Source organism: Etheostoma cragini, chromosome 18, assembly GCF_013103735.1.
Source record: "Etheostoma cragini isolate CJK2018 chromosome 18, CSU_Ecrag_1.0, whole genome shotgun sequence".
Taxonomy (NCBI): Eukaryota; Metazoa; Chordata; class Actinopteri; order Perciformes; family Percidae; genus Etheostoma; species Etheostoma cragini.
The window spans coordinates 7,927,199-7,940,380 of NC_048424.1; the positions used below are offsets into that span (position 1 = coordinate 7,927,199).

Sequence of the window (13,182 nt, forward strand, 5' to 3'; positions counted from 1 at the left end):
AGAAAGTTACTCATTTTCTGTATCCACCCAGTTTTTTTTTGCTTTGCAAGAGATTTGAATGAGCGGTCCGAGATAAGAGGGATAAGAAAGAAAGTGACATGCCAAGTTTAAAAATAAATGTTTGATTAGTTGGATGACATTTTAAAGACACATGGATTATCTTAAGGTTGAAACATTAAGACATTTGAGGTTAAGGGATCTGTGAGGGACCGAGCTAGCAGGCATGAGGAGTCAGGTGGATTTTCAAAAAAGAGGGTTTCATTTGCCCGTAAATGGAGCAAACCATACACAAAATATGTAACAAAGATGTTTGCTCATTAAAGGGGTTACCTAAACAGAGCTAAACTCAGGCTATCTTCCATTTATGTTATATAAATGGAAGATGACTATGAACAGACTAAACTGATTACAAAAGCTGACCACATAGGGTAATATATTTGGCTAATAAGACCATTTCTCAAACAAATGGCTAACACAAAGAAACACATTACACAATAAACTACAAATAAAAAGGAAACAGGGCAATTAGTCCATCAGTATTACCAATATCCGATATTTAGTAATTAACCAAAGCAAACATATACACAAACTAATTCACTCTAAAGGAAGAAACAAAATCTCTAAAGTAGCATCCTCCCCCCCTAACCCCCCACCCCTGTGATTTGGCAGGCACTTGGTACATTCTGATTGGCCACTCCCTGTATTTAACAGCTCATTTAGGTGGTGCATCTTATGCTTTGGCCTGCCAAGATGTTGCTCCAGCATCAGCACCACCAACATAAGTAACTGAAAGAAATAGAAACTAGAATGACTGAAAGCAAGCATGTCTAAAGACAAATTAAAGTGGGACTGTACGGGGGTTAACTAAATGCACTACAAATAGAAACTTAAAAAACATTTTCTATTAAACAATTGCTATGGGTCATCATCCATGTTTGATGCTGTGCATTATCTTAAAAGGTCAAAATGAAATGAGGAGAAAATTAACTATTAAGTATACATTATAGAAAACTAAGATGTGCAGGAAGGTGACAATCAGCTGTGTGGCCATCACAGGATCCCTGTGGTAAACACACACACGCACACACACACGCGCTACTAAACATCTGGCCTGCAAAAAGAGAGATGGAGAGACATTGAGCCTTGTGTATACGGGTTGGTGCAGTGAGTCATCAGCCCTTTCCATTCCTTCTTTCCTTTAGGCCACATTAGCTAAGTCTGCTGACTGATGAGAAGAAGCTGCACTTATTCTCAGACAACACATCCAGCTGTTGCCTTGGTTGTTTAAACCTTTTAAACCCACACGCCTAAAAAAGCAAGGGTTAATGTCAACTTGTAGATGTTTTGAAACATTGCCCTTGCTCAGATCATAACAGCCTGAACGCCACAAAAATGTGTTGTGTCTTGTTTTCTTGCAACTAAAATATGTAATTACGTTACACTGACATTTTCCTTTGAACATCCACCATCCCGGAGAATGTTCCGCTTCAAAAAAACACTAATGTTTTCCCTTCTCCCTCCTCCGCCTCTCCCTCTCAGCCACTTGTTAAAGAGTCATTGCAGTTCACCACAACGAGCCACAAAGCCCACAGAGACTGCCTTAGGGCATTCAGGAAAAAGAGCAAATGGAAGACTTTCTGCATTGAATTAATATAACTCCCTTGCCCCCTCCCCTGATTGTTTATGCTCACTACACCCTTGTTGGAATCGGGGAAAAAAACTTGTTTAGAGCTAAACTACTGAGGCATGTGGAGCCTGGAGTCAACAGCATGTTGTTCCTCTATGTATGGACTGGGTGTGAATAATGTTATGAGGCCACATTAAAGGAGAGCCAGATTGATATTCACAATGAATCAGCTTTATTTGTCTTTGGGAACGCACAGGGGGCAGTTTGATTGAACACCCCCTCATTCAGAAGATAAATAAGAACTGGATTCACTGCTGCTCCCTCTTTTATTGCCATGCCATTAAGTCTTCTATCACCACAGCAACTATCGCTAATGATGTGATAATCATTGTAGTTGTTAATTTACCCTTTATGCTGTGTTACTCCACAGGTCTCCTTGGGTCTTTCAGCTTGTTTGAGAGTAACACACACACCAGAAGAGGAATCTTACACATTTCCCTTGTAGTTGGAAAGTCTACTTCACATTTGCGATGGTTTACATTACACCAGACCTTTACCTGCTTTCTGCCCACTCTATTTTTCACTGTCTGAACGCTGCTGCTCCTCATTCAACACTAAGTGCCCACTGAATCATGCTTGCGATTAATGGTGCTTGGATCCTTTTTCCTCAGAGACAAAGGCATGAATGCAGGAATATTTATGCTGTAATGTATTTTGCTATTAGTAAAAGAAAAAGAGGAGAAAAAGGTGACGGAGAAAGAAAGTTTGGCATGGCTTGGTAATACTATGTGAGTTTTATAACCAATCGCAAGCACTAGTCCACATGTCAGCTGTCATGACATTTGATTGGTAAAAAAATATTAGAGCGTATAATTTTCCTGTTGGTGCGTCTGTTACAGAAAAAAGAACACTGACCAAATTGTTAAAGCTTTCCCTGAAAATAGTTCTCGGACTTGCTAATCACATTTCAGGCTGATCCCACCTGCCTGCCTTTTTACGAACATTAGCTATGTCAGAGGATAGAAGCCTGAGTACTTGAAAATGTATTTTCCCTGACACGTCCTGTGCTGTGTTTTTCCAAACGGCTGATTTGGTGGAGTCAGTGTCGCGTTAATGTTGATAGACTCTCTAGCATTCCCAGCACATCCCTCCCATCAGCTAAATATATGTAGCTCGGGCATTTGCTGATGAATGACAATAAGATCCAGAATGTTCCTTCACATCATGCCCACCTGATGGCTCAGTAAGTAATTTAATTTGTTTTGACTGCAAATTTGATTTCTACATGAATTAAGACCTAGACCTGAGTGCAGCACTGCTTAGTACAACAGTTTTTATTTCTTAGTTCCAATGTCAAATGTACCTAAACATTAACTATATTACCAACAAATAAAGGACAATTCTGCTACACTGTCTGAAGACTACAACCTGCAGTCATTCATTCTTAGCCCTGTTGAAACACCATGTTGACATAGTATTAACTTGGAGTTGGCATGTGTAAGCAAATACTTTCTTTACATATCCTGTAGATACAGAGCAATGTATTTTGAGTCATTTCCTTTCATCTCCAACTCCTAAAGGAAATGCGTGGCTCTTTAGTTTCTATATCATCCACTATGCTCAGCTGGTCATTATTTTTGTCTGTGTGCCATTTGTTGCTGGGCAGATAATTACAGAGAGTTTATCAGAGATTGTGAAACCAGCTAGCAAAGCTAGTGAATATTCCAGCCATAGAACCAAAACAAAAACAGGCTAAAAGGCTTTGTGGCTCTTACAGTTGATACAAATATTACTTATAGCAGCTTTAAGTTCTTGTTTATTAAGATTAGCTCTGACAAAGCAAGATCTTATTTCACCATGTTAATGTTAAGACATTCCCCGCCACACCAGTGGCGAGGTGATTGACCAAAACCGTTTAGGCCTTATTTGAACAATACAAAAAAAACATTCTGATTCAAGAGATCTGTATTACATTACATTGTCTTCCAAGGTCTTAAGTTACCTACTGTACCCCGTAATGATACGTTTGATTTTGTGCTACTAATCCAACAGTTAAAGTACATTTCACCTTTTCTAATAGAGGGCACTTCATTTTAGAACATTATTAAATTCCATATTTCCAATCTGGCATCCGTGTCCTGTTGGGGAGATTTATGGCCATTGTACGGAATTGCAAAAAAAAAAAGCAAGAAAGCAATAATAGCAGAATGAATGTTCCAAGTAGCTCTCCCTGGTGAGCCACTCTCCTCTCATTTTGTTTGGAAAGACATTTAATCCTGGCACAATACAGCTGCATCCATTTCAGAGTAGCTAGTACTTTGACATTCAGGAATAAATCGCATCTTATAATGTGAGTTACACTTAGTGTGGCAGTGGGCCGTTTTGCTTGTTGATCTGCATGTATGCTCCATGAAAAGGCTGAAACTCTCCAAGAAGAGACACTTTTTAGGAAAACGGGTAGCTGTGTTTTCCCCATCAGATCACAAATGGCCGTGTTAAATGGAACGCTAATACAATAACACTATGTCAATGTTTGTGATGTCTTTGTGTAAACAGACTCAGTGGATGTCACGGTGAGCATCCTGAGAGCGAGACTGGCACTCCTGTATGACAGAGGGCTCATACAGCACATCATCCTCTCCAAGTGTTGAACTTTGCTCCAAGTTCACAAAGTTAGGGATGTTGAATTGGGAAAAGAAGGAACCTTCTCTGTCTGTCTTACTCTCCTCTAATAGTCCCCTGAGAGGTTGGTGCCCCTCAGCTTCCTCAGCATCCTCTTCCATTTCGTCCATCCCAGAGGAGCTGGGACCCCTGGTCCGCTGCTGGGCTCGTGCCCATTTGTGCTTTCCAACGCTCTCGTCCTCTGGTTTTTGCTTCCCCTGACGCTGATCCTCCTCGTTAATGTAGAAATGAAAATAAGAACGAGACTCTGTAAGCAATGGACGAGAGAAGGCTTTGTCATTTTCATCCTGGGGAGCGTGGATGTCTACTAGACAGCTGCTTGGTGGATGCCGCTTTTCAGCAGAGTCTGGGTTTCTGGTGAGAAAGAGAGATTCCAGCAGAGAAGTGAGATTAAAGCAGAAAAATGCTTTGAAAATATCAAGGGCTTTTGTTGTCATTTTAGTCCTGTATGAACCTGTAGCTTTTCTGTTGATTGCTTGTCTTTTCACAATTTGTGGGACTGGCAATTAGTATAAAACCATCCCAGCACCCTGTCCTTAAAAAGACAACAAAAGGAAAAGACAGCCAGCCAACAAATGCCCTATTTCCTCTTGGATTAACCTCAGTGTCGTAAACAATCCGACCTTAATCTATGTGTTTTCTCTCCAACTCCCACAACGGATCTTCACATGTGAGGGCAGTGTGCCTTTGGCTGCATGAATCAAAGTCAAATAGCAGCTTTCCAGAAAAACACAATAAAGCCCTACAATAAAGAACACTGACCCAATTAAATCGTCTTACAACCTAGTCTACTGTCAGAATAGAATAGAAAATGCGTTCCTCTAGCTCATTGCAGTCGTGTCTCTCTGCCTACACAACAGGACCCACCCTGAAAGCTCAGATAAGATGAGAGTTTAACTGCTGGAGCTCTCCTTGGTGCTAAAACTATCCCCATGGGGCCAGATGGAAAATAGGCCTGCTGTAAACCAGCTATTATACTCACTCTTGATGTGGCGCTCCTGTTTTTGTGAGCAGAGTGAGCACAAAGAACATAAAAATGACAAACACAGCGAGTCCAACCCAGAAGCCGATGACGATGGAGTCTGAAATGTCAGAGAAGGAAGAAAATCAGTTATCAGTTGATGATTAAAACATGTCTCTACACTTCGACCTTTTTTATTTAATTCAATCTATTTGAAAGGCCATCTCTCTGTGAGCAAATGTACAATTAAACAATTGAATTTAAATCCAGCCGGTTATCTAATTGTCTGTATGTTTGCTAAAGGCCATTTTTGGTCTCTCTAAGTGGCTTGATCGTTATCATTAGCGTCGAAAAGTCGGTACACGTGCTGCATGAAAAATACTTCCATCATTTTGTTTATTGAGTTGCAGGTATAAGGCATGTCACCAGCTGAAGCAGTACAGCTGTGAAATATGCAGCGGCGGTAATGAGTCATTACTAATTAACAGCAGTAAAGGTAAGAAACCCTGTGAAACACACACACACACACACACACACACACACACACAGACACACACACACACACACATACACACACACACACACACAGAGAAAGGCAGGAATAGAAGCTTGTCTAAGTGCAGTATTCTGCAGTATTCACACTCACAAACATACACACACACACACACACACCCACACACGCAGAAAGGCAGGAATGGAAGACTGTCTAAGTGCAGTAGCCTATCAATCTTACATCTGTGCGCTTTGAGTCCCTCAAAAGACACGGGCTCCTCATCGTCATAATATTCATACTGCCACACGTAGTCACTGCGACGTGTGCTGGTTTGGTTCCGGTTGTTAAAGTCGGACATTTCCAACCGATTTTTTTGTACCTTAACAGGAGAAAACAAATTAAATCAACCCAGCAAAATACACTAGAGAAATAAAGACACTAGAGAAACGCACGGTGTTTCTGTAAATCCATAAAGTTTACAAACCACAATCTCCAGGGATGTGAGCCTCTCAGTGTTCTTACAAGTATGCAGACTGAATTCAGGGAATTCCGCAAACAACTCTCTATATCATGACCGTCATCCACAAAGCGCCAAAAAGGTGATGAAGAGCAGGGAAATCCATCGCTGTACCATTACGTCAAAACTCCATTCATCCTCATGTGAGTCCTGTTGGCGAAGCAGCAGCCTTTTGGTACGCCTCCCCGTCATCCAGCATCCTCTACAGACTGTTGGCTCACTCACTCCCTGAGATACTGAGATAACGCTGCAATAAAAAAAAAAAAAATCTTAACCAGTCACGGAGTGCGGTGTTGGGGGTGTAGAGGCTGCCTTGTTTCCTTCAATAGGTTGAATGAGGACGTGTTTCCAATGCAGATCATTCTTTTTTCATTCTAATTGTTGAGGAGGGTTTAGGAAACCAAGTATAATACAATTTGTACACACCATCAGTTGATCTCTAGAGAAAAGTCCATTTTTATGAGAGTGTGCTTGGGTGTGTGAGATATTATATCATTTTGTACATGTAGCTGAATATTTGACACATTTCTGTCTGAAAAATCTCAGAAAAAAGATGTAAAATCAATTTAGTCTGAGGCTACATCTAAACTTTTATTTGTAAATGGCCTTTTGAAACAAAAAAAAATCCAAAAATGATCTCCTTCCATGTTGGCACCTCTGACAACGTATCACATGACCATTCGCACATACTGGCCATGCGGAAGCAGATCGTCCACCTTTTATTCTGCGGTTGAAAATTCGGTACAGGGGCAGACTGGGACAAAGATTTGGCCCTAGCAATTCTTTCCCTTTCCTGCCCAATTTCAGACATGGTTGACATTGTTTGCTTTATAACTGCAAAATAGGCTCACATAAGATTGTGGCACCTGCAGCATGAGGCACATTTACAGGCATTCATAATAAAATACAACACACCGGAACAACTCATTAAACCTTCAATGGCACCATCTTAGAATATAATGTCAATGCTTGCATATTTAGTACATACTTAAACACCCAAAACACTGAACTATGAAGACATAGCTGACCAGATGCAAGCATTTATTTTGAAAAGTAGAAGCCTGACGCCATTTTTGTCAAAGTTAGCATGCATTTGCCAGAACTGCCAGATTGCCAGTCATGCCAGTTGTGCCGATAAGTACATAATACAAAAGGTATTTTGGAGAAAGAACAACAACAGTGAAAAGTAAGACGAGGGAGAAACAACAAGGTGGGACTGTTGCTGACTGTATGTAAACCTATCTAGCCAACTGATGTGCATTGTCGTTTTCAAAGGTCTCAGTTTTTGCCCGTCCAGGCTACAGAGCGAGTTTCCAAACTTAAACAGGGTCACCAGTTTTTTTTCTAAATGTCTTTGTTTTAGGGGCATAGCAATGCTGTAGGAGTGTGGACGGGAGGGACAAGATAAGCGTTTTTAAACTAAAACATGGTGTGGATGTAGCCTGAGGATGTATTTGGGTTTGGTAGTCACAGCTTTTATCAATGCAGTTTCACTCAATTCAAGAGTGTTGTACAAACAAATCAATTACTCAAATAACCAATGTTTATTTGTCAAACTAAATCGTACGAGGGACAATTCCACTGAAATGTAATCCCATATGGTCAACATCTGAAAATGTAAAGGGCTAAAGGGGATTCAAGTAGGCCTACTATCGTTATTTCCTTTTTCATAAAAAAAAATTAATGATGTTGAAATGCAGAGACACACAAGACACAAATTCCTGAACCCAACCTGCCAATCAGTGGGAATGCCTACTTCTGTCAACCCTCCCACTTTTACCTCTACTCATAATGCACAATTATACTTGACAACATGACACACCACTTCATATGAGGAGACAAAAGCTGGCTATGTACATAATGAAAAATGAATTTAGAACTATTCATTAGTGGTGAGGGTCAAACTTACAGAGTTCGAAGAACCAATGAGACACAGCATGAAATCTGGCAGCGTGATGTAACATCATTACCATAAATGGTATAATCTTTTATTTGGAAACACCTTGTTAGCTATTCATTTAGTCAGTCGCCTGACTTTGTTCCCTCCTCAATCCTTGGTAGCAGCCTCGGAGTACAAAGTGTTACTATGTCCACAATGTATGGTATGGACAGTATGGACAGTGCATTATTTTTATCAAACAAGAACACAATGTACTTTTCTGTTTTGTTTAAACAGATAACAATACAAGACAAACACCAATGAAAATGCCTCCAATTTCTAATTTTAAAACTCCCCCAAATCGCAGAATACATGAATCTATAATTAAAATATTCCACTTGTTTGATCTATTTCCCAAAATATGCCAGTGCTATCACACAAAAGACATTAACACCACATTTAAAAATAAAGCCATTGTATTGTAACATTGTTCCAGCTTTTCTGAGCGATTGAAGGAAGTTACTGGGTACTGAAACAAAATCAGTAGTTGAATCTTTCACATACTATTCAATCAGCTGTTTAACTGCTGTCGAGGGACTACCCAAGTCTGTTTTTGAGCGATTAATTGCAACATCTCTCTTGGGTTTAGTGGCAGGTTTTGTTAAAGCCCCAAAGTACAGTTCTATAATTTGCAACCCACCATGTCACCTGAGGAAGCACTTTTCTAAATGGCCTGCCCTAAGTCTTCATTCAAGCAGCTGGCTTCATTAGTAGTCCTGCATTACTTGAAATAATTAGAATCTCTGAAGTACCTCTTAAGCAGAGCCACTTCAGGCATCCTTTCATTCACTGCAAGCAGGCTTTTAGTTAGTCGAAAGGATTTTTATGATTGTTTGTTGTGTTTTCTACGTTGTATTTAAATGTCCTTTTATTTTAATTTGTTGTGTTGATAGATTAGATTTTATTGTGAAGCTCTTTGTGATTTTTATCTGTGAACGGTGCTATGCAAATGAACTTTACTCACTTACTACTTATTTTCTGATGCGCCACAAAAATTACATTTCTTCTGTAAAAATCAGTGTTAGTATTTTTAAATTTTTTTTTGCTTGTATTATAGCTATTTCTGTGTTGGTATCTTTGTCAAAAAAAACACACAAGCTTGTCTGACAACTTCAGCTGCAAGGTGCCTTTTTTATAGCAGAGGTGGTACCGTTGTTGGTTACAACTATTTTATTAGCACCATCTTTGGAGATTTGAACACAGTCCTGATGCAGATCCTTCAAAATAAAGCCACGATGTGTTTGATTTAAAAAGTCCTCCTTTGGGCGACATCTGCTGGTAGTATTAAGAGTGACACTGAGGCACAGCTAGTGCCATTCTGCAAAACTTGGAATATCTTTTTTTCACTTTTTCTTATGTCAGCAGTTCCATGATGAGTGGCAGCTAGAGTATACTTAATGTTAGGTAATGATTGCCGTGGTAAATAAACTATGGTAAAATGTTAAGGCATCAGAAAGATGCTAATCCTGTAGCGTGCATTTACATAAAAACTTAAATTCAAGCACTGAGAACTAAAATTATTATGTCACCTGATGATGCTCTCTAATAAGTGTGCCCATACCTCTGTAAAATCAGTGCTTCAAAGACTCCTACCTTTTGTCTCCAGATGACATCGTCACCTCTTTCTAGTCTCTGCTGCTCTGTAAAATACTACAGAAATATCAAAGGATACTGAAGTGAACTACAGCAGATCTTTCCCCTAGAGGCCCAGAGCTTCACAAAAGAAAAGAAAATCAAAGTTATCAGATGAGAAAATCCCCAAATACTATTGCTAGATACATTTTATTAAAAGCTGGAATGGGTGGAAAAACGACATCAGAGATTTCTGTCTGATGTGTTATGTCTCATATTTATCTGCATGTTGTAATATTGTATATTTCAATGAAAGCAACCAGTTTCTAAAAGCTGTCCCATTGGGTGTGCTTCTGTCTGTTGCTTTGTTCTCAAGCCATCTTGGTCATGGGGAGATGATATGCGCTGCTGTTTTTCTGGTAAATGTTGTGCAGACTTTAATCTAAAGAAATATGTCCAGTGGTAGCTGGCAGCGAAATGTTCAAAGGACTTGTTAGAGAGGAGTGAAAACACTGAATGCAATTAGAATATCAAAATGAAGAAGAACCCTCCGTATGCTGATCTTTTTCTGTGCCCGTAGCCTTCTCTATATTAAGTTTATTAGGACTGAAATGAGTATTCCTTAATATTTGTGTACTCAGCTCCTCATCTGCAGTTGCTCTCCAGTCAGAGAGATACCCACAGAGGTGGAAGCAAGGAATCTTGATCCCACACTAAACTTTGTTGTTTGGTATCTGGTAAAGAATACCACAGTAGTAGATAATGCTTGGTCACCAGCAACTGCAAAATGGTCTTACTGTATCAATACAAAACCTTTATAAACCACCATACTAGCTCAGTGTAGCTAGCATTAACATGTTGTGGCTGTGCTAGCATTAGCTTATCAGCACCTGTGCATGAAAACAGTTGTTTTGCTTAACCCTCACGTTGTCTTAGGGTAAAATTGACCAGTTTTCCTATATCAATGTTTTTTTTAACTACCCAAAATAACATGATTGATTCCACACAACACTCTTCGGCAATTACTTATCTCTACTTTCATTAATTTTGGGGTGTCTTATTCAATTTTATAGCATTTGAACAAAAAATTGAAGTGATTTTGAAATAGTATTGAGTAAAACTTGACATATATTCCAGTCTGTGGTTATCCATCAACATGCATTCCTTTAATTTTAGTCTGAACAATTCCTAAGTTCTGCTTTTCTAACTCAAACAGGTAGAATTTCCTATAAATGAGGTTTATTGACCGTAAATTCCAAAAATAACTGTAAAACTAAAGGTAATAGGTTAGTGTTACGTTGTTTTGAAAACATCAAAAAAGTGAAAAACATTGAAAAAAGTAAAAAGGGAGAGAAATGTAAAAAAAAAGTTAAGTACATCGATGAAAAGCGTAACAAAAGTGTTGATTTTCAATTTTGACAGGAAGACAACAAAAGGGTAAACCCTGCATTACTGATCTTTTGGCCACTTGGGGTCAGTGGAAACTTGGTGAAAATTAACATTCACTCATTAATTTGTTAATTGCATCCTAATTTCCTTTATGGATCTGGTACTGGGTTCATTCTCAGTGTCAACCTCTGCAGAATAGTTTCTACATAGTCTTCTCCATTTGTGGCATTTTTTAGTACATCAGCTCTGATAGTTTAGCCTTTCAAATCTGTTTTTGTCAGCATGAACCCAAAACCGTGCTTCACATTGAGCAGTTTGGAAATTAATGTTAGTGCAGAGCAAAAGAAAAAGACATCCGCACTGTCATCTTGACCCTCGCTGGGGGATTTACGTCTTTGATCATTGTGGTCGAGGGTCAATGGCTGGACGGAGTGAGAAAGAACCTAAAAAAAGAGAGTAAACAACATTAACAATGCTTTTGTGGTATGCTGACCCATATCATTATTTTGTAAGTTGTAATAATGTGGGTCCATGTTTCTTCAACTGAAAGCCATAAAAGCATGGCTGTATGTGCCATGGCACAGCCTTTTATTTTAGAGAGGTATTGAATTATTCTGTCATGTGTCTGCATTTGAATTGACAGTATTTCTTTCAGTTTTTTCTTGTATTCTGTTTGCTTCTACTTCTCCCTGTCTGATGGTTTCCAAGGGAACACTGTGGACTTTGATTAAACTGGAATCTGGATCAGTCTGACCTTCTGCCTTATCCTATTTTTGGATTTCAAAGCTGTACTCAAAACTAATAGAAACTCATGTAAAGACACATAAGCCTGCACTGTGATACCTGAGATAAATTATGATAATAATACTAAACATGTTTGATTAAACTGCCACTTAAGGCAGGATTATGATGCACAATTTTTACTGCAGCTCCATTGTTATTTACTTTCTTTAAGCGCTATGCCTTAGTAATCATTGATCATTTGGTGGTCTGCAGAGATGTGGACTTCCGACTTGGTGACTCGGACTCGAGTCGACTCAAGTCACTGTTTTATTGACTTGCGACTTGCCTTGACAAAAAATAAATGACTTAACTTGACTTGGACTTGTAAGTCCAATGACTAATGACTCAGGACTTGACTTGAATTTTGGCATGATGATTTAGATGACTTGTGTGTATTTATAAGTTTGAATGTTAGCAGTTAGATAGAAAATAATATCCTTCAATGTTGTCATTTTTCTGTCTAACTATCAAGTATGGTGCTCAGCGGCAGCAAAACACAGTGTAAATCATGACTGACGACTCAAAAATCTCAATGGTATGGGATTGTCATGATTGGATGACTGGCTGTCAATCAAACTCCTTGCTATAGCATCACGTTACATCAAAGACACCTAATGAAGCCTCATTAGTTGGACCAGACCACCTTAATGGCTGTGTCTGTACCATGAGTAATCACTTGTGGATTTAAAAATCACACAAGAAGGAAAAAAGCAAACTGCTGAATGCAAGAGCTGATCATCAAAAATCTCGGCCAGTCAGACTACAGTACAACTTCAACCTTGTTTGTCCTTTGGAGACTCATTCTGATCGGACTGAAACCTTTTTTGCTTTATAAAGACCTGATATTCTAGTGAAAAGGCTTCATCTTCCATGTAAAAAAATTGACTTGATTCAAGACTTGACTTGCCATAACTAAGGTCAACCTTACTTAACATAACCTGCGACTTGAATTGACTAATTTGTCTATATTTTGAGACCTAGACCAAATGACTTGACACTTAGTTGAGAGATGGGACTTGAGCAAAGAGGACTTGGTCTCAACACTGCTATTCTGTAAGGATAACTCAGGAAATGCTCACAAAAAAAGAGCTGTCAGCCCATACAAGGCTTTTTCCCATTAAAACTCCACAAGCAAAATAACGATTCTAATGGCGGTTTTCCACTGCGTGGTATCTACTCGACTCGCCTCGGGTCTACTCGCTTTTTTTGGTTTTCCATT

The 13,182-nt window shown here is 39.1% G+C and overlaps 1 protein-coding gene across 1 annotated transcript; it reads right to left on the reverse strand.

Moving 5' to 3' along the window:
- Window positions 1-2,896: 2,896 nt before the first annotated feature.
- Window positions 2,897-6,541, reverse strand: LOC117961780 (melanocortin-2 receptor accessory protein 2A-like). Its single transcript, XM_034900710.1, has 4 exons — window positions 6,248-6,541; window positions 6,004-6,142; window positions 5,292-5,391; window positions 2,897-4,663 (listed from the first exon to the last, which is right to left on the reverse strand). Exons 2-4 carry the CDS (start codon window positions 6,119-6,121, stop codon window positions 4,186-4,188), a joined length of 696 nt encoding a protein of 231 aa, XP_034756601.1. The 5' UTR covers window positions 6,122-6,142; window positions 6,248-6,541; the 3' UTR covers window positions 2,897-4,185.
- Window positions 6,542-13,182: the final 6,641 nt, after the last annotated feature.